Here is a 24,498-nt window from a genome sequence, read left to right as displayed (position 1 = left end):
GCATGAAATAGATGTATTTGAAAAATATACATTTTACAGTTTCAATCTTCATACAGTTCACTCCTGTCCGTCCACCCCCAACGATATTTTTTTCAGACTTATGCAGTCCACATGAATCATACTTCTGTATACATGTGTATAAATATGGAAAAAAAATAAATAAAAATGCAAATGTTGTTTTGTTGTCAGGAACTGAGTGAAGAGAGGACTCAAAAACAGAGGGTTAACCTGTTAAGCTGCAACCCCACTTTTGAAAAATCCCCAGAAATTACATACCCAAACTGAAACAGATACAGTTCATGATCCCTTTGCACTAAAAGCACAAGTATGATCTCATTTGAAAGCTGACACCTGCCAGTTTATTGTAAATGTAGAATTAATTATTGTCATAATGAAAAATATAGTTATAAATAGCTTAAAATTTTTGTAAAGTTATTAGAAATGTATTTTTATGAAACATTTTCATGAAAATAAAATTGAAGTTGGCCCTGTAGCAATCTAGAAATGCACTGCAGCTAAAGCCAAATGTCTGACCATGTTATATGTAAAATATGAAGATGATAAGTCTAAAACTCTGTATTTAGTTAAATGTTTTTCAAGATCATGTCATGACTTTATTTTGATTTGACTCTAAAATGCTGCTGATGTTCATAGTCATCTTCTACGTCATCTATTCAGTCTTTTGTCTCTATTGTTTTGTGGTGCAAACGAGCCCCATTCAGTCTCCCCCTGCACACATTCACACCTCTCCAGCCTGGTTATGGCTCTAAATATGCATTTCTTTTGTCTGCATTATAGCTACTAACGACTGGCTATTCACAGGCTATTCATAGGGTTTCAATCCCTAAATTCTTTTATCAAAGTTCTCACTGTATCTAACTGTATCAAATGCCCTTCTGGAATAAAGAAACATTTCAGCAAGCATTCCTATTTAGAAACAAAATCATAAAAGATAACTTCTAGGTTGCAGGTGCACCTAGAGATAGCTAGCATGTTAGCTTAGCACACCATCAATACACGACAATTTATGAGATTAAAACCATGTTTGTGCTCCAAACTTACTTTATAACGCAAGTCGAGTATTTTAAATAATCTTCTGTGATCTAATTTGGCTTCAGATAAAAAAATCTGAAAGAAAATATACTATTGTATGGTATTCTGCACAATGATAGTCTATATAGATTAGCATTACATTATAAATATAATCTATTATTATGAAAATACCTGGCATGGCTTGAAAAACACAGGTAATTCAAATATCATTGCAATCATGTTTATTATCTCCAAAACTTCTTTATCTGCATGTTACAGCGCGATCTCTGTTAGCTTTGTGTGTATCAGTGACGTCCTGGAATGTCACATGATCATGGCTCTTCTTCATGTTCCATATATGGACTATTATTGTGCATATAGCGCCCTCAGGCTATTGGTATGAATTGAAAACACAGTATCAGAGTATCCAAGCGCTCATAATGATCACATCGACGCATTTGGGTATAAATTCAATAAAAATTATTCCTGTCTATAGAAATCTGATGTAAACCTATGAGAATATATCAATATTTCTCCAAATCTGCACATTTTTGAGCTAAAGCCCTGAGGGACGTTGTTTTGTGAATCGCTGTCATGACGACAGCACGGGAGTTTTTTTATGAATGAAAGCGGCTGACGCGCAAAAATCATATTAAAGGTATCGACTCATTTTTTCATTTCATAACTCCTGACACAAATTAAGAAATAACTGTCGCTATAAGTTTCTCAGAATACAATAGTGGTCAAATACTGAAACTTGAGTCTTATATCTTTTTAATGATGTATAGTTTGTCAAGGTATAACATTAAATCTGATAGTAGCTTTGAACTATATATAAAAAAAAACGCTTCAGTGCGCCCGCGCACTGGCAACGGTTAACAGGTTAATGCAATTGTTTATTATATATTCAAGAGAAGAGACAAACCAAAGTGTAGTAGCAAACACACGGAACACAAAGGATGTGAGAGAGCTCCAGAGCTGTCTGTTCAGACACCTGTGGACACAGGCTGTGGAGACCAACTCAGGTGCACACCCAACGGGACGGCAAGCGAGACAAGACGAAATAGATGACAGCAAGCGCACGGCAAGCTGTATAATTCCTCGCCTAGGCGTCCTGGGCACAGCAGCAAACAAAGGTAAGACACAACGACACAGCAAAGGACCAGCAGCATGACAATACACACAAAATGATCTCCTGACAACAAGGGACAGACACAGCAGAGAATATAATGGAAACGGAATTAGCAACAGGTGAGGGAAATCAGCTTAATCAGCTGAATAATCAGTACTATCGCCCAGGTCACGAGATGCAGGAAAATGACAGGACGTACACAGACAACAGGTGAAAGGTGAATATAAAGTAATTTATTGTGAAAGTATTTCTTTCTTTTTTTTTACAAACATTTACCTCAGTATCTCCAGCTGACAGTTTTGACTCTTCAGTCCATCAGAAAGAAGCTTCACTCCAGAATCCTGCAGGTCATTGTTACTCAGGTCCAGCTCTCTCAGAAAGATGTTTGAGGATTGTAGAGCTGAAGACAAACTCTCACAACTCTGAGCAGTGAGATTACATGTGAGAAATCTGAAGAAGAAAAACACAATGTAATTGCATACAGAATAAATCTTAGCAGTTGGATATTTAATAATTAACTCATTGCTATAAAATAAAGTATTTTAACTCAAACCTCAGTATCTCCAGCTGACAGTTTGGACTCTTCAGTCCATCAGAAAGCAGCTTCACACCTGAATCCTGCAGGTCATTGTTACTCAGGTCCAGCTCTCTCAGAAAGATGTTTGAGGATTGTAGAGCTGATGATAAACTCTTACAAGAATGAGCTGTGAGATTACAGCTATGTAGCCTGTGAAGAGAACAAAACAACAGTAATGCAATAGTCATTTTTATTAGGTAGGGTTAATCTGGAGCACAGATCATTTGGAAAAACCTTTGACTGAAGTGATGTAAGCAAAGCTATAAAAAGTTTATTTTTAGTTTATTTAATTAATGATACAATTAGGAATATTAAAATGGGTTAAAAATCAGATTGCTGAGTTTTGCCTGATGCCTGACCCAAATGATAATGAAGGTACTTTGGTATTTAATATCATCACACTCATTGATACAGTCTTGGCCAGCAAATTACCTGTGTAAGATTAAGCCCAATTAAAATGACTAACAGTGTATATAAATGACTGTACAGTAGACTCTTACAGTGCTCTTCTGGTGTTTTTGATCACTGGCAGCAGTCTCATCACTGCTTCATCAGATCTTCTGTATTTCTGCAGTTCAAACTTTTCTTGAGTCTCTTCTGACATAAGGAGCACAAACACCAGACCAGACCATTGAGCAGTGGAGAGATTCTGTGCTGAAAGTTTTCCTGAGCTCAGATTCTTCTGGATTTCCTCCTCAAAGTCATCTTTCAGTTCACTCAGACAGTGGAAGAGATTGATGGTCCTCTCTACTGATTTCTCCTCCTCTATTTTCTTTTTGATATAGTCAACAGTCGTTTGCATGTTCTCTGTTGTGAGTTTCAGTCCTGGCAGTAGTCCCTTCAAGTCACTCTGATTGGACTCCAGTGAGAGACCCAGGAGGAACCGAAGGAAAAGGTCCAGGTGCCCGTTCTTACTCTGTAAAGCTTTCTCGATTGCAGCCTTATGAAGCTTAAACAGTGGCTTTTTGAAAATTTTCCATATCAGTTTTTTTATCCAGGATTGAAAAAATAGGTCAGCTTTCTCATCTTTGCCCATCATAAACACAAAAAGAGCAGCGAGGAATTCCTGTATGCTGAGATGTACGAAGCTGTAAACGTTTCTTCCTGCTACCTTTTCCTCCTGAAACATTCGAGTGCATAACCCAGAGTACACTGAACCTTTTCTGACATCTAGTCCACATTCCTCAAGATCTTCTATGTAGAAAATCAGGTTTCCTTTCTCCAGCTGTTGAAAGGCCAGTTTCCCAAGCTTCAGAATAATCTGATCAAAAGACTCTGCATTGGAATTAGGTTTAGGGCCATCATGGTATTTTTTTTCCATCTGTTGCTTCTGAGAAATTAAGAAGCTTGTGTACATCCCTGTGAGAGTTGTGGGAGTTTTGGCATTGTTCTCTTGGGTCAGTAGAGGCTCAAGAACAATAAGAGAGATCCAGCAGAAGACGGGGATGTGGCACATGATGTACAGACTCCTGGATTTCTTGATGTGACTGATAAGTTTTCTAGCAACCTTGGGACTGTTTTTGATGAAGTATTGCTCTTTCTGCTCATCGTTAAATCCTCGCACCTCTGTCACTTGATCAATGTAGTCACGGGGTATCAGATTGGCTGCTGCTGGTCTGGATGTGATCCAGATGAGAGCAGAGGGAAACAGGTGTCTCTTGATAAGGTTTATTATTATCTTACTAACTGCTGTTTTTTCATTTACATTTATAAATGTGTCATCTTCTTCAAAGTTCAAAAGGAAGCGACATTCATCCAGCCCATCAAAGATGAACATAACTTTACCATCAACTTCAGGAAGAGAGAGCAATTCTTCAGGACTACTAAAAAAGTATTTGTTGAGTAGTCCCATGAGACTGTAATCTTCTTTAATCAAATTCAGTCTACGGAATGGAAGTGGAAATATGAAGACTATATCCTGATTTTCTGTTCCTTCAGCCCAGTCAAAGATGAATTTATTGACAGAGACAGTTTTTCCCACTCCTGCGATCCCAGTTGTCAGCACTTTTCTGTTTCGCCGACCCATGTCACACACTCCTGCGATCCCCGTCGTCAGCATTTTTCTTTTTCGACGACCCGTGTCACACTGGACTTTAAACATGTCATTACACTTGATTGCAGTCTCCTTGGCAGTCAGTCGGTTGTGATTTGATTCGATCTGTATCACCTCGTGCTCGTCCACTCTTCCTCCAGTCTCATTCTCCACCACATATAAATCAGTGTAAATATCGTTCAGGTATTCCCGATGACCCGTCTCTGAATTACCAACCAATATCCGTTCACACTCCTGTTTTAATATGTTCTTCAGTCTGCGGCTGGCCTCTGTGTAATCGGGAAGAGTGGTTGGACTGTCGTTTGCAGGTGAGACTTTAAAAAAAGAGGGGAAAGACAGCAGAGACTAAGTGATCATGTTTTTCATTCTTTCTCTAATAAAACCAATATGTAATTTGTAACGTGGTCTGCAGTTCCCATTACAAAAATAACTACAACACGTGTGATAAAACTGCACTTCTGCTGTATTCAAATTAATCACACTTGTACTGAAATAGTGTTTACATGCACATCTTACACTGATCATGCTGAAGTTGACAACATGTATGGTGATGGAAACACCTTTACAAATGCTGACTTGAATGCAGTTGGTTTCAGTTTTAAAATGTCTAAATAACTTTATTTTTTCTAATTCCTACCTGAGCATTTATTGATTTGTACCATTGGACCCAGTCTAGATCAACTGATCAGGCCATGCTGACCAATATTATTAAAAGCTTTTTGATTAAACATTGACATCTAACATGAGACTGAAAAGAGTACAAGTTGCTTTCAGAAGTTTAAATTAATGGTTTTAATTAAGACCATTTTATATAATTTAACTAATTGAAAAATCAGACACTGTTCTATTAAATATACTTGTATAAGATTGCAGCTGTTCTTCTTGGCCCTGTTTCTGTCAGGACCACTACCGTCAAATATGATTGACAATTAGCATACAGTTTGGATTGGCGGTATGGTTCCGTTCTGGGCGAGAACTCCCTGCGCATCTATGCAGCCTAGCATGGATAAGAGCAGGGAGAGCAGCAATAATCCCCCTTGGGTAAACAGAACAGAACCAACATGAAAATTTGCAAATATATTTAATTCAAGACTTTAAAGTACAACATTATTCGCTAATTATTCTGATTCAAGGGGAAACAGAATGTCAAATCCTGACTGAGCGAGAGGAGGAGCTGGGGATGGAGGAGGGTAATTAGCTCCTGAGAAACGTGATAGCTGCTGATAATACTGAAAGAACTTATATATGTATATGGTGATAGGTGTCGTATCCTATAGGTAGATGTGGATCAGCTGAGGGTCAGCTGATGCGAGGTTGATTAACGTGACCTGCCAGAACTAACGCTACGCTTGATAATTGTTGCTTGCTGTTATATTTTTTTGTTTCCCGGTACAGGCAGTGATAACCCTAATAAAAAATAAATATACTTAAATCTATCTGAAATACATTTATTTTATGCTAAGTATGCTACAAATACATTACATATTTATGTACTTAATAAAAATACCCTGCCAATGTACTGTTAGTATACTCAATTTGTATACTTAAAGTCGACATGAAATCAAAATTGACCCTATTTACTTTGTTAGCGCATATTACTAGTCTTGTGGTGAACAATTAATCCGTGCAAGTTAATACACAGAAAAAAATTGTTTGCCGTGGTAATCTTTAATCAAAGTCTGAAAAGTTACTTCCGGTCTGAAATGGCATTCCTTTTCTGATGACGTAGGCTTGGCGGCTTGGTTTGAAAAACGCTTAACCACTCCCCTCAAACTGTTAGTCTGCTATGAGCGAGAGATGGAGAGGAGGAGCGCTGATACTAAAACCCTGCCCTCTGTTCAATATTCTGTCTCACTTGGAAATACGTCACAACACTGGAGAAAAGTCATTTGCAACTTCCGGTTAACGCGGACTTTAACCCTCTGGGGTCTGAGGGGTTTTCTGGGCCCTGGAGGTGTTCTGACATGCTCTGACATTTGTGCTTTTTTCAGTTATTTATAAACATGTTAATGGCAAAGGTGTAAATTCACTCTATATAGCACAAACAAGGCTACCATAATATGTGCTCAAGATGCATGTATATGTTTGAATTTTTAAGAGAATAATGTTTATGCGTGGTTATTGAAAAAAATAAAAAATGAAAGTTTCTGAAATAAGACCACAAAACTCATACAAAATTTGTGTCGCTTCGATGTTGTCGCTTCGAGTTCTGGCTTCAAAATGATGTGAAAATCATCCTGCCTAATCGTTCAAATAAAACAATACATTGATTTAAATTGTGTAAAAGCCAATATGCGAGGGGGGCGTGAAGGAGGAGTAGTTTACACCTGAGAATACAATGTCCCACCCATTATGCGTAATGAGCCATTCATTCAGGTGTGACACTGACTGAGCCACAATGCAAGCACAAAAGATGTATTTAGAAGAAGACTTATACTGACCATTTAAGATTTTGCTTACATCTATCTTGTAAATATGTTTTGCTATTTTATTAAAAAGGTTACAATTACAACAATAATTATAATTTCAACAATATTTCAAGTGTACTCTTTCTTTGTAAAAAAAAAAAAAGATTATAGGCCTACATTTTATCATATGTATTCATTAGTTTGAATATAGCCAACATTGGAACAGCTAACGTCTTAGTTGATGACTTTATTTTTGACAAAAATAGTATTATATATATGTTTTTTTATATATATATATCTATATATCTATATATATATATATATATCTATATATATATATATATATATATAACATATGAGCAGAAATTGCTAAACAAAAGCTTATTTGATGTGGCAGTATATTCTACAGTAAAAACTGTACCCAAATCTAGTCAACAAAATGTTGTAAAAACTGTAACGTTGTTTTTATGAAATATAAGGGCATATAAATGTTAATTTGCAGTTTAATACGTTGCTTATACAAAGACATTTTATTTCAACATATTTCAGTCGATTTTTACTCATCTCAGTATAGCAAAGCATTTTAGTTGATTAAAGCGGTTTATTCTTTCACACACAGACACGCGATTCATATTTAGGCTAAACAGTCTTTACAAATATGTACCCTTCATTCATCTCACAGAAACGCGTTTCTATAATATGAAATATGATTCATTTTTTTGCGGTTTACATAGACCTACACTAACGTTATTCCATAACGTTATTCCACATTAACACTTGAGAAAAGATAACTTAGCCTACCTCACTCCTCAGCGGAATCTATTGCTCCTCATATCAGCAGTGTTCTGAGGAAACTTTTCTCCAGGATTATTAAGGAAAGCTAACGTTATATTATGCCTCACTCGCGGCGCGCTGTGTTTACATCTGATGGGCGTTTCACAGGTCTGAAATGGTTCTCAGAATTTGCGTTTGAATAGCACGCGCTCTCCGGGGTGTGGTCACATTACATTTGAATGAGCTCTAATGAGCTCGACTGGAATCGCTCTCTTTTAATACAGATTTCACAAGATGAGAATATTTGTTTTTTATATAAATTACTTAATTTAAAAGAAGAGAATTCAAGCTTCAAGCCTGTGCGTCTGTATGCCTGTTTGACTGAGTATTCACTGAGTTACAGTTCATTTTCGGACGCGTTTCAGAATGGACTTAACTGACAGAGAGAAGGCAGAACTCGCATCACGTTTATTTGTCTTTATTTGGCAAAAAGCACAACACTTTGTTTTTATTGTGAGTATACAAAAAAATAATACACATTTACCAGAATCGATTGATGTATGAAACTTGCTTGTAATATCAAAGTCAACAGAGCAAAATTAATTTCTTTTGAACTGAACTGAAAAAAAGCGAGCTGGTATCACCGGCGATACCGCCGACCCCAGGGGGTTAAAGGGGTCCTGTAATGGTACATGCTCTTTTACAAGTTGATTGTACTGAAATGTGTGTTGGCAGTGCCTGTACACAACCATCATAAAATGATAAAAATCTATGCAGTGTTTTTTTTTTATCTCCTTATATGTTTTCCCCTGTCTCAAATCAAGCCGTTTGATTTTGTGACGTCACACAGTCAGACGCTCCTCCCACGATTGTTGATTGACAGCAGCGTTTCAACACAGACCCGCCCTGAGCAAGCTGTCATCATAGTCCGCCTGATACGCTCTGATGTTGATACGCTGGAGCAGAATGGCAATCTAAGCGATTGTGGTGTTCTGTTCTTGGGTGCAATAATTCTTGGGTCACGAAATATTCCTATCATGCCTGAGCGATGCTGTGCAGTTGGATGCGATCAGATACGTGATCATACAAAAGGAATATCTTTATACCGTATCCCAAAAGAAACAAAACGGAGAAACAAGTGGTTGGCGGCAATAAACAGGCAAAACGTTGATGGCGGTGTTTGGTTTCCAACACAACACACGCAGCTTTGCAGTCTTCATTTTGGATCAGGTAAGTTGTCCCCTCGAAGGCTAATGAATGATTTCTCTGAGTTCGGAATCAAATGTTATAAATTCACTGTTGCCATAGAAATCCACAATGTTTGTGTGCACTACCAAGCATTCAACATAACATGACCCACATAACATAACCCTAACCCTTAGTCGGACACATCAGGCTGCAAATTTTATGATATATATATATTTTTGCTTTAAACAGAAAATCAATTGTTAATCAAACGTTTAGCTGTCACCCTTTATGATAGAAATATTGTGCATTTTTTTCACGGTTCTAACGGTGTATGGGTTGACTACATTTTTCTACGTTTTTTTTTTGTAGCAGTGGGAAAAAAAACTACCAACATTAGCTAGAAACACTATTAAAGTAGTAGTAAAGAGTAATGAAGAGAGCCGTGGAACTGCTCAGTTAGCTTCAGAGTCACTACTGGTAAATGCATTTACCTAACACACTGTAGCCCAATGTCAAAACGTTTTTATGTGAACGTTAACACCAGGATTTTACCTTTTAAAACCTCCATTAATTTATTATGGAAAAAGCCTACCACTAATACCACAATGCTTAGCAACATGACATCACAATCCTGAACTCTTATATCAGAGAAACAGTTACATCTGTGATTCTGTGTACTTCCTCCAGCAAATTGACTTTAATCCAAGGGTTAGCATCTGTGCGGATCCACGTGGAGCGTGTCACTGGCCTTACAAGACAAAAATGTACAATTCTTGATGGACCCATTCCATTGTCTTTGTTAGAGTCTTTGAGTGGAGAAATGCCATTGGACAAAATAGTACATATTTGTTGTGCCATTTACGAATCTTTCTGAATCAGTTGTACCATTTGAATGAAAACTGTGCCTCATATCAACAGATTCTATAACGCTTGTGTTTGAATCCTGCGGTGGGACATTCCAGGTTGGTGCTTGACGCTTATTAGCCATGATAGCGCACTACAAGCTCCCTAAACCCAAATATATGAATGACTTTTTTCATGAATTTGAAATGTGTTCAGAATATCTGTCTATTGTAACAATGACAGTAAATAACAATGGGTTGAAATATATATCATGTTTTATTGCTAAATAACTTTGCAGTCAAGTTCAAGTACATTCATGTCAGTTGTTTGTGATACAAGAAGTAAAATGTAAACAAATTATAAAAGTGCATGTAAAATATACAATAAAGTTTAAACAGTGCCGATGCTAGCCATTTTGGTGCCCTAAGCATAATTCCTTTATGATGCCCCCCACCCCGACCCCGAGACAAAAAAAAACGTTTGTTTTTGCCAATTTAACATTAACTTTTAATTACCAAACATATAACTCAATACCAATAACACAATAGCAGCATCACAGTATAAAACTTAAGCACACTAAAAAGAGAAAGTAAAATCTTCACAGCTTTGCTGACTTAGTAAACATATGTAGAATAGCCAACACACACTACACATTTGAAAGTGCAAACTTTTCTTCAGTAAACAGCAAAATAAAAAAAAATAAAAAAATATCCAAATAATTCAGACACGTTTTTCCAAAATTCAGTGTCACTTTGAATAAATTACATTTATTATACAAAATATTCAAACAAGGAATCTTATACCGGAAAAAATGATAAACATTTAAAACCACCGTCACGTCAAAATAAACCATAAACTACTGCTATCGAAAGAAAGATAGTAAAGAAAGTAACAGCTAGCTGGCATCAGTTATTTGTAAAATAGGTAATGTTTAACAGTAAAATCTCAATTTAGCTTGCACCGAAGTTATAAGTTTTAATAACACAGTTTGCTAACATTAACGTCAGCAAGTTCGAGGTGCATTACGATTAGCAGCAGCACATTTCCCGTATTTAAGAATGATTAAACATGGACTTACCTGCAAGTGATGCACGGGCATCATCTCGCAGTTTCTTTTTAATTCTTTTCTCAGATCCTGACTCCTGCTGTCTTTTAGGGGCCATTTCCAAAAAAGTTGCCTACTGTCTGTCTGACTCTGTAAAACTTCTTCAGGCGCCCGCGCGAACAACCGGCACGGACCATCCAACGGGGCGGGGGGGTACTTTCTAGACTAGAGCAATTCAATTATCTTGTTCCCTTTTTTTTTGTTACATACATGGCTAAAATGTGCCTAATAATATTCTATAGGCTAATTAAATAATATCGGCATAATTATTTTTTTTCATTAAGCTATTTTTGGTGCCCCCTCAGCATTTGGTGCCCTACGCACAGCGCGTGATTCGCGTGGTGGGAGCGGCGGCGCTGAGTTTAAATGAAATTATACAAGGTTACTTGACTGATCTATTCAGTTTTTGTAACATGTCCATGACAACATCTAGTGTTAAATAACTGCATAGTGTACCAACTTTGAATGCATAAAAGAAAGTCACCGACCCTAAGACCGATAAATGTACTCTTTTAGAGATATATATAAAAAAAAAAGAACCTGTATTATTAATCAGAAACAATAAATGTAACACAATCTTTATTATTTGTTCAATTAACTTTTTGTGATGCTAATAACTGCGATGACATGACGTGAAGAGTTAGCTGACGGCCGCTGCGCTAATAATAGATAGTGGTGGGGGAAAAAATCGATTCTGTTCAGTATCGAGATATTTTGCGCACGCAATTATGTCAATACTGTAGCGCAAAGTATTGCAATATTTAGGCTAATTATAAAATAATTATACTAATAATTATATTAGTATAATAATATACTAATAATATATATTACCCACCCCTAATAATAGATCCATTGCCACTGAGTAGCTGACGGATGTATTCCGTCAAAATGGCTGACACGCGGCTAGGGGTCACGTGACTGGGAGATCCCTATAGTATAGCGCTGCGCGGATCATAATCCGCGGGTTGGGTGGGCCAAGTCATAAAAACATAACATTCCAATTAACCAAGGGTGGATGACAGATCAATCATTATAATGTGTTGAGTTTAATAAAGACACGGAACTCTCATCACGGTAAAACGCCATGAACGTGCGTCACTCTTTTTACTTTGGTTTTCAACAACGTAATTCTCTTCAGTGAAAACCAATCAAGGAAACATATCAGGGCTCGACATTAACACTTGTCCGGGATACGTGTGTTTTTTTGTGTGTGTGTTTTTTAAGGGACAAGTGAGAGAGAATTGTACTTGCCGAACGGGACAAATGCCCTGATTAAAAGGCCAATATCAAAAAATAAAATAAAAAAATAACAAGGGAATCACCGAAACCGTGAGGATGATTCTGATTTTATTTCATTTAATGTAAGTGAAGATTGATAGCCTATAGTTGATAATAATATAGATGTCTTACCGTGTTTCCCAACGTTTTGATTGTTTACAGCCTATCTCGTATTATTCTAATTGAATGTATTGATCAAATTGAAGAATTTTAAATGAAAGATGGAGCAAGATGCCCTTTATAAAGGTAAAAAAAATTCTGATAAGAGTGTTTTCCAACAGTGATGTAATGAGACAGTAATCATTTAAGTTTGAAGGGAGTAAAGCCTCTGTTTAGGTTATTAAGGAAATGTAATTTTGCCAAAAGAAGAACTTTTAATTTAAATAAATGTTAATTTTAAATCAGCCTACTTCAGTGTGATATGTTACCATATCATCATGCTTAACACTGAGAATTTAAATAATAATGTAAAGTGATGATCAGATGCAGATGTCTAAATCAAAGAATATCATATTTTGGGCTGTTGGCGGTGGATTATTTATTTTTAACAGCGGATCTGGGTGACTCAGAGTGCACCAGATTAATGAATTCATCTTTAAAAAAAAAAATTCCCAGGGAGCAATGCCCACAGACCCCCCTAGAGGTACCGAACTGAAACCACAAAAATACTGTGGGAAACATGGTACCTTATATTATGGTCTACGAAAAATACTATTTTAATTATCTTTCTATTAAAAAACATGATCAGGATTTTCCGATTTTACCACTTCCGCCTCGTTTTGAGCTAGGAAATATATAGTATGTATGCACAACAGATGAATTTTACACAGTTATGGAACTGAGCAGAATCAATACTGAACTGACTTGAGCTGAATATTGACACACACACACACACACACACACACACACACACACACACACACACATATAATGATAGTCTCAAGCAATATGTCAGTAAATATATTAATGGGTTTGTATTATAGTTAGTATGAAATAAATGTAGGGCTATTTTAAATACATTTTGGCATAGGTTTTTTTCAGGAGGGCAGACTCTGCTTCCATGTTTTCTCACCGTCACGCACCTAACTCGGAAACTCTTAAGAAAATCCTTACCAAACCTTGTGCTGTGTGCTGATGTTCATGTGCATTTTAGCTCATAAATACATTCTTTCTGACATGACTTGAAAACACTAGCTAAACCATTGGCCTGCCCCAACGTCCTATTATTGGTTGAACCAGAAGTTGACACGTCAGACCGCTATGCTTGATCTATGGCCTCGTTTACACTGCAGGTCTTGATGCTCAATTCTGGTTTGTTGCCTATATCCGATTTCTTGGACCATCCGTTTACATGTTCTTTCAACTGTGACCCATATCCGATTCATGTGTTTACACTTGACATACTATCTGAAACATCGCGCATGCTTAAAGGGGGTTCTTGCACAGATGGACGAACTATGCTTGATGCTTTGTGATATGCGAAGTTTGCCAAACATCATCATGATTTTGAGACGGAGGAGGACGAGAAGGGCCATCATTGCAGCCTGCGCATATGCTTCAGTTATTGTGTGCAAGAGAGATCTCAGGACTGGTGGGAACATACAACACGATCTCATGAAAGTGCGTATCTATAGTACTAATTTTATTTCTCGTGCCATTTATACGCCAAAAATAGTTTTTGCGTGCATGATACGCACTGTCAGGGGTGTGGAGTGTGTGCATATTACATGCCATAAAGTGCATATCATATGCAAGCGAAAACTGCGCATCATATGCACGCAAAAAAAATTTCTGTCGTAAATGGCACGAGAAATAAAATTCGTCCTATAGATACGCACTTTCATGAGATCGTGGCGGGCTTTAATGAGGAGCAGTGGGTTCGAAATTTTAGGATGAGCAAGCCAACCTTTGATATGTTGTGTGTCCACATTCCTCTCCTACGACGAGATGTTTCGTCGGGCCATCCGTGCAGATGCGCGTCAGGGTTTCTCTCGTCATTAGACCGTGGATACATAGCCTAATGCCTCAGAAAATCCGATCTAATTCTGAAGCTGTGGCATTATTTATAAAGATTACTTTATTGTAGCCTATTTGAAGCACACTATATTGATGCCATTATCACACTTAAAGTTTACTTGGAATGCCATTGCAATGTGTTTAAAATCATTTAAAATTTTTATCAGTATAATATTAATGTATGTTCAACACTCGTACAGTGTAATTGAATTGCAATTGAAGGAATTCTGCATTTCAAACCTTAAATACAAGAGTATATTTAAAGTGTACTTAAGTATACTTGCAATAGTTCCACTTTAGCACAAGCAAGTATATTAAATACAGCTTTAGTTGAACTTCAGCAATGCTTTTGTACAACTAAAATGTATTTAGAACAAAATTAGTTTAACGGACATCCCAGATTGGCTGACCCGGCATACACGCTCATTCAATGGATTGACGATCTGACAGGATTAACGTCAACGCTACGTCCGTTTGAGTGGCCTGACTTCTACACCTACCCGATAGAGAAACTGAGGGTAAAGAGAAACTGAGGGCATATACAAATTTAGATGCCTATAACTGTACTAAATGGTCACGTACAAGACTTGTGTGGTAGTCTACGATCCGCAGTTCTGCCTAGCCAGCGCCACGGCCAGACAGAAGACGACAATGTAAAGAGTGACATTACGGTGCAATTTTAATGATGTGAATATTTTCTAGAAATAAAAATTCCAGATGCAGCATATTCATTTTTTAACTATGTATTTGATTATACTCTTACCAGGTTCTTCCAAAAATCTAGTCACAATCAATCAAAACAATGTACACAATCATAGATGATTCACAAATAATCACAATAATTTAGAAAACATTATGCGATAAAATTTCAAATGGGAGCCTGTACTCCATCGATTCTTGCACCCAACAACACAACAAGATGACATTTAATAACAATAATAATAATTTAAGATCCTTATTATGTAGCCGAATCTGTGCTGGTTTGTATTAGCCGCCTCCAGTTTTCCCTTCGTTTTGCCTCCAGCTAACGCTGTGACGTAATTGTGACGTCAAAAGGGGTCTATAGTACATAACAATAAATTGTGCTAAAGTATATTATTTTTTTCACCAGGGTATTTACACCATTTTATTTGAATGTGCTCCAACAGTGACAGCTGTTTTCATATTTCCGGTCAATTACATTACAGTCACAGTGAATTAAACATTACCTTGCTTGAGTTGCTTGTGTTTGTTCTCCAGCTGCTCAGCCAGATTATTCTGGTTCATCTTCCTCAGGATCTCCACTGTGTTATTCACAGCTTTTTCTGATTTAAAACATGCTACCATCTTATTCACTGTGTCTAAGATATCTGCTTTCTCCATTTCAGACTTTTTTATACACTCATGATCCTTCTCTAAGTGCCACTTAAACTTCTTCTGTTCAGGTTCTACCAGATCACTCAGTGAGTTCTCAAGCAGTTCTTTAACTTTAACAGACGCCATCGTCCTTCACAGATTCACAGCTGCAGGATAAAAAGAAAAAGTTCTGAAGTAGTTTCACTCCTAACATTTGGACCTATGCACTCAAATGTTATTTGGATTATGAAATGAAGCTGTGATCGGATCAGGACTTTCAGAGACAACTCATCCAAACTCCTCTGTTAAAGAAGTCCTAAAAGTCCTTTTTACAAGATAATATAATAACACAAGATAATATGAGACTCAGATTATAATATAGCTTGGATGCATGATACTGTTAAATCTATATATGTCAGTATTTTATGAAGTAGTATTTACTAACCATGAATACTGATGATGAAGATGTGTCTTGATCCTCCACTGAACTTCAGCAGAAGTTGCTTTGAAACTGCTTTCAGTTCTGCGTTTTCATAAAGGACTGTGAGAACTTTGGAACTTAAACCGATTAAACCAGAACTTCTTCAGAAAACTAGTAGAGATTTAATTCATAGAAATTACATTTTTCAAAAGGATTTGTGACATAAAAGTGCAACTATGTGGAGAATCACTGTCTGCCATCAAAACATTGTAGTTACTTTAAGAGTTTTCTGCTTAGTGGAAAGTTTGTTTCTTCAATATAAATGCAAATGTTTGTGTGACAGGATGTGGCCGAGAACCTGCTACTTCTTTGAAGCGTTTCCTGTGTAGGGCATCAGTGGTGAGAGATGCTTTTCTCACAATGGTTTAGATCTTTAACTAAATGAACATAACAGGAAACAGCAGAGTGAGGTGTAAGTGATGCACATAAAGGCACTGGGTGAGACTGTCCGTCTCTGCAGAAAACTCTGTCTGTACACAGGCCCGGATTAAGATTTCAGAACCCTGGGCACATTGTCTTCTAGCCCAAACACACACACACACACACAATCAAGGTTTTATCAAGGAATTATAGGGCCTCTATTACACTGACATCAACACCTGTAGATATTCTCCATCATACAGGATTTACACCACATAATTGCAACAATGCTTTCCAGGACCAACAGTAACAATATCAAGACATTTCTCTGCATAGTTTAACTCACACACACACACACACACACACACACTGTATACCTCTTCTCCAGTGGCTGCTTCTCTCTCTCTCTCTCTCTCTCTCTCTCTCTCTCTCTCTCCCCCCCCCCCCTCTCCCTCCTCCCCCCCCCTCTCCCTCCTCCCCCCCCCCCCTCCCCCCCCCCCTCCCCCCCCCCCTCCCCCTTTCTTGTCTTCAAATCGCGTTCTTCTTCTTCTGAGGTAGCCTAAATCCAATGTAAGCTCAGGCACGTCTTTCAAACTCGACGAAAAGTGAAGTGAAGTGTTTTGTTGTTGAGGTAACGAGCGCGTTCGCGTTCCATGTGGAGATTTGCATGTGAATATCTTTTGCGCGAGTAGGCGTGGCCAAATTAACTGTAATGAGCAAGCGTTTGAGAAGCTGGACATCTTGTTGGTTTTATACAAATTACTTAAACAGAGAATATTTGTTTTCGTTTTGAATCCGATCATTTAAAAGTACACACTTAAATGTTTATAAAGGTATATGGCTCATAAATGTGTGACAAGTATTCGCTGAGTTTTGTTTCAGTTTATAGACGTGCTCAAGAAAAAAAAGTTCACCGCGACGGAGAGGCAGAAAGCACACCCTGTTTATTTTCTTTATTTTACAAAAGCACAATGTTTTGATTTGATTGTAAGTGGACACATACAAAAGGAGAAATATCACAGATTCTTTTTTTATATTTCTTTTTTCTGTATGACCATAAATGATGGAGTAATTTAAGTTTATAGTGCTACAATGTGGAGAAAATCCGGCAAAACGCGTCGGCGCGTTTGTCGACCTCAGAGGGTTAATAAAACACCTGAAAGACCGACACCCGGATCTGATGAAAGAGTTCAAGCAGGTAAGTTTCAAACTAATTTTAAATTTAGAGCTTCTGTTATGAATTATATATCATATTTTAATTTGAATGTCAGAATCAGTCGGATATAAAAGAACAGCCGTTTGTGTAGTAACGTTAAATCGTTAGCATCCGTGATGCGGCTAACGCTAATATAATAAGTGTTAAAATTAAGATTCTTTATTAACTATTTAAAGCTCCTATACATTTAATTAGGGTAAAAAAACAAACAGGACGACAAAGGCGTTTACTGCTTGTAGCGTTTATACGCCCACGTATAAATATTATTAATTATTATTCATAACGAATTATGATCAATAATTAATAATTTAATTATTTTCAATTATTTACTGTAACAGAATCAATAATATGATAATTTATCAGTTCATCCAATGAACAGAAAGCATAAACAATTATTAACTCTAGGAAATATAATATCTTCCTGGCCAAGAAAGAATAACCCCCTAACAGTAAATTAAGAAATAGGGTAACAGCATAGGTAACTTTTGATCGAAGTTCAAGACAATAAAATTTGATAAGCACATACACAAGCAATCTCTTTTCAAATACAAACAATACTTTATTGATTATATACTAACACGTACAGCTAATGTCTAACACAAACACACACACACGCACACACACACACACACATTCATACGAGTTGCAGAAAGGAAGAGAGTGAGGAAAGAGTGGGTTTAAGAGTGAAAGGATGAAATCTCACGATTCCATAATGCACTTAGACATGACCTGAACGAACCATCAAACATTAATTTAACCCTTCTATCGTTTTAGGCAGGTTATTAAAGTTATATAAATACACCAGTTTAGCTTTCAGTCTGGAGGTTACTTGCTTGTCTTCTCGTTCCTTTTTGGGAATTCCCTTCGTTGCGTAACAGAGGGTTCCCCCGGGTTCGTTCGTCGGCTGTGGTCTCCTTGTGCATGGATAGATGGGGCGAGAACCAGTCACGTGTGGCTGGCGGTTGCTGATGGTTGAATGAGTCTTTGAAGTTGAAAGCGTGCGTTGCAGCCGCGAATCGTGGAACGAAACTTTGCAGCAAAACTTAACTTAAAACCGAGACTTTCAATCGGAAAATAAAGGAAGACTTAGAAAAGAAAAGAAGACTTAGACGAGAGTAGTAAGACGGCTTGAATGAAACTGTTTAACCCATGTTCTACAGATCTTGATTTGGGTTATTTCTGCTCGTTTGTTACATGGTACTAGTCTGCCGGAACTTAGAGAGCTTAGAGCTTTGAGAGCAGCGAGAGAGAGAGCTTAGTTTTGGGTCTAAGGTTTTAACTAAAAGTTTGTCCCCCCTCCTGAAGAGAGCGGACCAATTAGACACTGGCTTTGTCTCATCGTAAATCTGGAGTGTTGGTGTGTTCTCTAACTTTTAAGCAGAGAGGACAGAGGCCACAGTTTAGACATGATTTCTAATTAAAAGAAGATCAAAACATATTACACCGATATCATTCAAGCCATCTTGCTAGTTGTGTTCGTAAGATAGCATTGATATGAAACAGTACACACTGTCATTCACACACCTAATAATTATAACAATTACATGAATTATATGGGATTAAAGCATATCTTATTAGAATATGCATATAAGTGGTGGAAACACACAGGATTATGTAGTTGCGTGATTGTTTGATTGTAAGTCCATTGAGAATTGTTCTTAAATGATTTTATGTAGTTTATTGGTAAGAATCAGTTCTCTGGTTTGAAGAGACAGAACACTGTTTGTTCTGTTCAGAGGTCTTAAGGAGGAGGGGTCAGGAATGCTGTGGTGTCATTTCTGAACCAATTTGTCTTTTAAAAACCCCCTCATATTGACAAGTTCTTCCTTTAGCTGGGCTCATAAAAGTTCTTAGTTGGGGGGTTTTCGTTGGTTTGGTCATTAGAAGGGTCTTTTGCAGACTCTGTGGCGCCAGGATGGGTGACTTAAGGCTCTGGACTGTGAGGACACTGTCTTTATCTTAACCAGTCCGTAGTTGGCCACAAAGCTAGCCATTGACCAGTTATTTAGTTAGTGTTGGGGGAGGCTCTTTTAAATAGCCAGAGTGATGAGGATCATTTGACGTTCTGAACCAATCTTCTGTTTTGTTCGGCAGGAAGTAGAGAGTTTGAATTAATTTTTTGGAAGAAAATTAGTCTGTGGTTGATTTCTTCTCATTGTCGTTACATGCTTTTACACACTAGAGTTTTTTTTTAATGATTGTATATCCAAAAGGTGTACAAAAATGTATGGTTCAGTGTTTAAGTTATTTTAAACTTATCTAGATTTATTATAAAAGCTGAGGTTTGCTATTTAGAGAAAAACTAATGTTTCATTTGTTCAGACTCAGCCCATTGTTTGACTTCTATACTTATAAAGTATATTTATTATATTTTCCTTTTACAGCTGCAGGCTGAGGAAGACCATGGAACACCCCAGCAAACTCATAAACAGCCAACAGTTACAGAAGCTTTTCAGTGGCAGCAAAAATATGACAAAAACTCACCTGAGGCAAGAAAGCTGAACCGAGCTGTTGCTGAATTCATATGTATGGATAAAGTGCCCATTTATACAGTTCAAAAATGTGGATTCCAACAAATGCTCCATCATTTCAACCCAAAATACCAGCTTCCAAGTCGAAACTCTTTTATGTACACTGAGATTCCCCGCATCTACAATGACACCAGAGACCTCATAATCCAGCATCTCAGAGAGAAACCGTTTAACAGCTGCACAACAGATCTTTGGACAAGTAGAACTGCAGACACTTTCATGTCTGTAACTCTGCAGTACATTACTAAATCGTGGGAATTGCAATCCTGGTGTCTTGGCTGTTGTGGTCTCAACACAGATCACACTGCTGAAAGTTTGAAGGAGGCCTTTGAAGAAAAACTTGAAGACTGGAAGTTGGACATAGCAAGAATGTCAGGCATCACAACAGACAATGCCACAAATAACAAAAAAGCCTTTGAGGACTACACCTGGATTCCTTGTTTCAGACACAATCTCCACCTTGCTGTAAATAAGGTATTAGACATAAACAGGGTGTCCGCAGCGCTGTCAAGGCTTCGAAAAACTATTTCTGCCTTTACAAGATCACCAAAACTTTCACGCCAGCTGACCAAAAAACAGAAAGATCTGTCCTCTCCAGACCACAAACTCATTCATGATGAACCCACTCACTGGAATTCTTCATACGATATGATGGAACGCTTCTTGGAGCAGCAGCAGGTTGTCTGTGCTGTGCTGGCTGAAGATGAAAAAATGTTATCTGATGCCAAAAGACTCAGATATAACAGTTTTAGAAACTGTTAAAGCAGTTCTTGAGCCACTCAGTCCTTTTACTGATGCACTTAGCGGGGAAAAACATACCACCCTGTCCTCAGTCTTGCCATTACTCTGGAAGATATTTGAGTGTCTCAGTCATGAACAAAGTGACTCTGCATTAGCCAAAGACATGAAGGAAAAGATAACGAGTATCTTCAGCATCGCTATGATGACCTGCAGCTGAGGTTTCTTTTGAACACTGCAACCTACCTTGATCCACGATTTAAGAACAGCTTTGTCTCTCTAAAGGATGATGTGAAGAAAAGTTTCCTGGATGAGGTGAGGAAAATGGGCAATGAAAATGAAGGAAATGCATCTCGGGTGTCTGGAGGAGAGTTAAGTCAAGAAGTCAGGTCATCAAAAAAATCCAAAAATGACCTGAAGTTTCTGCTTTCCACCATACAAGGGGAAAAGAAAGAAAAAGGAGAGCCAACATCCTCAAGTCAAGCACCTCTTTCTGCAAGTGACGAGATAAATGGTGAATTCTTGGTGTACGGTCAGATGCCTGAGGTCAGTGCTGAGGATGATCCACTTTCCTGGTGGAAAACAAATATGGGTACACTACCTCAACTATCAGAGTTTGCCAGGAAGTATCTTTGCATTGCTGCATCAAGCTGTTCATCTGAAAGAGTGTTCAGTACTGCCGGGTACATTGTTAGCCCAAGACGCTCAAGACTGAGTCAGGAACATGTTGATATGTTAGTGTTTCTTTCGGAAAATCTGGAAATGGCAAAGAACATAACTTAAGGAATAACTGTGTAGGCCAGTATTGTTTTGGGTGAAACTTTAAGCATAGAGTAAGTGAAACTTGTTTGAAAAAATGCTTGTTATTTATCTAGTTATTTACTCAAATGTTTACAATCCTTGGCTTGAAATACTTAAATTATGCCATTGTTTTGTTTGTTTTTTTACATTTATAATAATATTTTAATTTATAACTTGTTGTTCAGTCATGGCATATTTTGTTTAATTTATAAAAATGTTGAAGTTTATAAATAAGAAGAGTGTTTATTCAGTCATGGCTTATTGTTTTGTTATTTATCTAGTTATTTAATCACTCAAATGTTTACAATCCTTGGCTTGAAATACTTAAATTATGCCGTTTTTTTTTTTACATTTAAAATAATATTTTAGTTTATAACTTGTTGTTCAGTCATGGCATATTTTGTTTAATTCATAAAAATGGTGTTTTTTAGGTTTGTAATTTATTTTCATTTATTACTTGTGGAAAAACTTGAAACACAATTTTAGACAAGTATAAAGAATGGCAACTTTATTAATAAAAATAGTGTGTTGTTCAGCTAGCATGTTTTTGTGTTTTGCTTTGGTACCGAGAACCATGAATTTTCAGGGTTCTCAAGTTTTATCAAAAGCTTGGAGTGAGATCACATGCGGTTAGGGGAGGAGCCCTAATGGAGCCCCGCCCCCCAATTTTACCCATTGTTCATAATTAACCAGCACAAATTGAAATTATAACAATTGGTAAACCTGATAAATGACAGAGCAATTCATCACATCAAATATACTATTTAATGTTATATTTCAAATTACAAATATACAAAAATATAACAAATTGCTCCAAACAGTTTGGAAAAACAAATCTTTTTGCATTTTGAATGTGTCTAGTCGAAATGGTATAATGATTTATTGTGTTGTGGGACATTGTGAACAAATTACATATTAGAGTATTAAGGTGTGTGTTTGTGTGTGTGTGTACACAAGAGCAGGGCTGGACTGGGACAAAAAAATCGGCCCTGGCATTTTGGCCCAAACTGGCCCACTATATGATCATAAACACCACCCATCTTTGCACGCCCTTAAATATATGCATACCATCTCCTATTCCTTAAAACCACTAATGCCATGTAATGAGTGAGTATAGGAATGAGTGAGAGTTAACAGATGAAATAAGTAAAAATTTGACATTTATTAATACAGTTGAACTATACTCCACAGTGATGAATCCAAAAAACAAGCTATAATCTGCATTGGCATAGCAATACCAGTGTTTCTCACAGGATTTTTGGTAAAACTGTGGTGGGTGGACCTCTGTCCTTCTAGGGGGGTTTGGGGGGATGCCAAAGAAAATTTTGTGCATTTTAATGTTAAATTCATCAATCTGGTGCACTTTGAGAGTTTAAAATTAAAAGCTCCAACCCATATTCAGTGTGCAAATTAAACAAAGAAAAATTGAAACCTCTTTTAGTTACAGTGTCTATTTACATTACACCTACTACATAATAATGTTATAATATTAATCCAATGACAGTAATAGCCATATTTTGTAAAAACAAATGCACTAAAAAATAAAGGAAACTTTCATAGTTAGATTTGTACCTATTTCTATACTTGAAAGAGATAAGCACATGATCTTTTATTTTGACGGAAACTGCATCAAGCTTTTATTTTGGCGGAAAACATGGTTTACAAACGGCTCTCATTCAATTTCTAGTGAATTGCGGTAATCGTCAACTATGCCGATGTGGAAATAATGCGTAACTGGGTTATGGGTTCCTACACTCATGACATAGCCTAAGTGTTTTGAAAGTAGTTATGCTTACCGCAGGCTCTACAGTTTCTCAGCTCTCTCCTGATCCTCCTCACTATCATCATCATCACAGGAGCTGATGAAGGGCAGAAAACATTGACACATAAAGCGTCTGCTTTAAGGGGCTTTTTCAATTGTTTCACGCTATTTCTCTGCACATTCCTTGCGTTTCTTCTCCATCTCGCTGACTATTTTGACAGATACACACTGACACTGCTGCACGCTCGCTCACTCGTTTAAAGTTGTGATTGGGCCAGCCCACTGTCAATCAAGAAAAGAACCAATGGGCCGCTGATGTACGTGTTTCATGGGCTGGTGGTCTGTCAGAAAAAAAAAAAACTAACGCTGACTTTTTTTGACCAATGCATTACACCAGCACAAACCCAGCGAGTTCGCGCGATGTTGTTGGTTACCTAGTAACGAACGAATGACGTGCGTGCACACTTTGGGTGCGTGCGCCTCGTACACAACGTTATATATAAAGCTTGCAGGACAACTTGGTTGGCATTGCCTTTTCAGCGTGAGAAATACACGGTGTGGCGTGTGAGCGTGTGAACTGGTTGAATTGCGTGTGTCTCACGGCCAATGCGTGAGACTTGAGAACCCTGAATTTTTACTGGTAAATTTAATCTAAATTAAACTTTGGTTTGAAATTGGTACCGAGAACCGTGGATTTTCACTGGTATCAGTACCGAATACTGAAATTTTGGTACCGTGACAACACTACTAAAGCTTTGAAAATCGCGGTGCACCACACACTACAAAACGTTATTAAGATTATCATGCCAGAGGAAGCGCCTCACGTGATCTCACGCAGCAGATCTGAAGTGGAAAAGCATGGAAACAT

At 37.4% G+C, this 24,498-nt stretch overlaps 2 protein-coding genes across 4 annotated transcripts in view; one reads left to right on the top strand and one right to left on the bottom strand.

Annotated features, from left to right (window-relative positions):
• Window positions 1–16,625, bottom strand: part of LOC311081635 (protein NLRC3-like) — a 44,286-nt gene extending 27,661 nt beyond the window's left edge. Inside the window, exons 1-6 of one of the 3 annotated variants that reach the window (XM_084112224.1) lie at window positions 16,187–16,625; window positions 15,615–15,908; window positions 3,242–5,108; window positions 2,718–2,891; window positions 2,441–2,614; window positions 1,867–2,146 (exon numbers count right to left, since the gene is read on the bottom strand). In XM_084112224.1, the coding sequence (XP_083968350.1) occupies window positions 1,882–2,146; window positions 2,441–2,614; window positions 2,718–2,891; window positions 3,242–5,108; window positions 15,615–15,888 (2,754 nt within the window). In that variant the 5' untranslated portion in view covers window positions 15,889–15,908; window positions 16,187–16,625 and the 3' untranslated portion in view covers window positions 1,867–1,881. Of the gene's footprint in view, window positions 1–1,866; window positions 2,147–2,440; window positions 2,615–2,717; window positions 2,892–3,241; window positions 5,109–15,614; window positions 15,909–16,186 lie in introns of those variants that run through there. The other 2 variants (XM_084112222.1, XM_084112223.1) reach the window with 2 other exon arrangements.
• Window positions 16,626–17,122: 497 nt separating this feature from the next.
• Window positions 17,123–22,154, top strand: LOC311081874 (zinc finger BED domain-containing protein 4-like). Its single transcript, XM_084112574.1, has 2 exons — window positions 17,123–17,780; window positions 20,183–22,154. The coding sequence occupies exons 1-2, from the start codon at window positions 17,763–17,765 to the stop codon at window positions 21,089–21,091; spliced, it is 927 nt and encodes a 308-aa protein (XP_083968700.1). The 5' UTR covers window positions 17,123–17,762; the 3' UTR covers window positions 21,092–22,154.
• Window positions 22,155–24,498: the final 2,344 nt, after the last annotated feature.

Source organism: Abramis brama (genome assembly GCF_963993115.1).
Source record: "Abramis brama genome assembly, chromosome: 4".
Taxonomy (NCBI): Eukaryota; Metazoa; Chordata; class Actinopteri; order Cypriniformes; family Leuciscidae; genus Abramis; species Abramis brama.
The sequence above is the reverse complement of the archived record's forward strand: the minus strand, read 5'-3'. Positions and strand labels throughout refer to the sequence as shown.